The sequence below is a fragment of the Xiphias gladius genome, unplaced genomic scaffold (genome assembly GCF_016859285.1).
Source record: "Xiphias gladius isolate SHS-SW01 ecotype Sanya breed wild unplaced genomic scaffold, ASM1685928v1 HiC_scaffold_837, whole genome shotgun sequence".
NCBI lineage: Eukaryota > Metazoa > Chordata > Actinopteri > Istiophoriformes > Xiphiidae > Xiphias > Xiphias gladius.
The window spans coordinates 1-2000 of record NW_024402560.1 but is presented as its reverse complement, the minus strand read 5'-3'; the positions used below and the strand labels follow the sequence as shown (position 1 = coordinate 2000).

At 44.2% G+C, this 2000-nt stretch overlaps 1 protein-coding gene across 1 annotated transcript; it reads left to right on the top strand.

The window, feature by feature from the left end:
* Positions 1–213: 213 nt before the first annotated feature.
* LOC120787927 (procollagen galactosyltransferase 2-like) lies at positions 214–1987 on the top strand (the record flags this gene model as incomplete). The annotated part of the gene is made up of 4 exons (XM_040123415.1): positions 214–320; positions 806–938; positions 1566–1693; positions 1781–1987. Coding segments are annotated over 4 exons (575 nt in total), but the record flags the coding sequence as incomplete, so codon positions are not given.
* Between the last annotated feature and the right edge of the window lie 13 nt (positions 1988–2000).

The window sequence follows — 2000 nt, the reverse complement described above, 5'->3', positions numbered from 1 at the left end:
TCCTCTGCTCCATCCTTCACCCTTGCCCTCACCTCATAGCTGTCTGCCCTTAACTTCTGTTTTTTAATATCCTGTATTTCTTTGCATTTTGCATCTGACTGAAAGCAAAAAATATATTGAAAAAAAATTAGGAATATAAAAATCAGGTTTTGGAGCAAAAGCAAATATTTTCTCCAAAACTAAGTTGTCTGTGTTTTGCGTTTGAATCTCTAGATTTTCCTGATCAACCTGAAGCGCCGGCTGGACAGAAGAACCAGGATGCTGAAAACAATGGCCTCACTGGGTCTACAGGCAACGCTGACAGATGCAGTGGACGGCAAGTAGGTCACAACACACAACTCTGCATGCGCTGAATGAAGTGACGAAAGTCTTTTGAAGTTGAGTATATTTTCCACAACAATAACAGTGACATTTTTCTACCTAAAACACCAGAGGCACTCTATCTCTGCTCCCTGAGTGTCAGCTGAGATAATGCACAGTCCTCTGCCTCTTCTGTCGCTAGTTTTTCTGACATCTATATCCAAACATCCTGTTGAAACAGAGATTTGGTGTTTGCAGCAATATGCTTGACTTACTTTCCCTCCTCAGTGCTTACTTTAATCCACTGTTGAGAATGTCCTAATCCTTCTTCCAGCCTTATTTTGTCTGGCAACATGTATTACTTCTTGCAACCTGCCGGGTTTGACTTTCCTGTGATTTGCTGTGAGGCGTTTCACGCTCATGACCAACTCAGCTGCATAACAAGTGTGTAAATACAGGAAACACTACCTTCTTCTCATTACTGCCACTTCTCAATCTCTCTTAGGGCTCTGAATACATCCCAGTTGCAGGCGTTGGGAATAGAGATGATGCCGGGCTACAAGGATCCTTACTCCGGTCGAGTCCTGACCAGAGGGGAGATCGGTTGCTTCCTCAGCCATCACTCTATATGGACACAGGTGAGGGAAGTGACGTCTGTTGTAACACATGGGAAGGAGGGTTGAACAGGTTGAACTTTGAGGATCCTGTAACAGCACAGATCCAAGCCGCTGAATCAACAGGATACTGGGTCCCCTCCAACTCCACGGTTGCCATCCTAGAGCTGCCTCTGACTTTTAATCAACTCAGATTCAGAAAAAAAAAAAGAACTGCAAATATTCTATCAATGGAAAACACTTAACACATTCAACCTACTTAATTCTAGTACATATAGTAGTGTATATTGTACCATATGTCTCTGATTATCAGAATTAAAGCGAGCAAAAGAGCCTGATGACGTCTGGCTATATTTTGGTCATTATTTTACAAAGCATTACTGCACATTAGATATGGCGAGATGAGCAGAGCGCTATCACGTGACGAGCTGAAATGAGATAGAATAAGATAAGATTAGCCAGGAATTAGCCTGGCATGGATGTCACAATTAATTTTGCAAAACAACTTCCACGTCTCCCTCTGTGTGTCAGATAACTGGTGGAAGGCATAATAATGGAAATAAGAGGGACAAAATAAGGAACAGCGCAAAACCACAGGCGTTGACCTCTAATGTTAAAGTGAATGTTTTGTCTTTTCTTTGTGATTATCAGGTGATAGAACGTGGCCTCCAGAAGGTTCTTGTTTTGGAGGACGACGTGAGGTTTGAGCCCAGGTTTAAACGACGGCTAGAGGCCATAATGGATGACATCGACAAAGCCCAGCTGGACTGGGACCTCATGTAATAGCACCCACCCAACCATCAACACAGGAACAATCCCAACTTGTGTGAAGCCTAATCAACACACTCTTTCTGTCTCTTCTCCAGCTATGTGGGACGTAAGCGTATGCAGGTGCAGAAGCCTGAGCAGTCGGTGGAAGGTATAAACAACCTGGTTGAGGCCGACTACTCCTACTGGACACTCGGCTATGCGCTGTCGCAGCAAGGAGCCAGAAAGTTACTGGCTGCACAGCCGCTCGCAAGGATGCTGCCTGTTGACGAGTTCCTGCCAGTCATGTTCAACAAACACCCCAAGTCAGTCTAAACT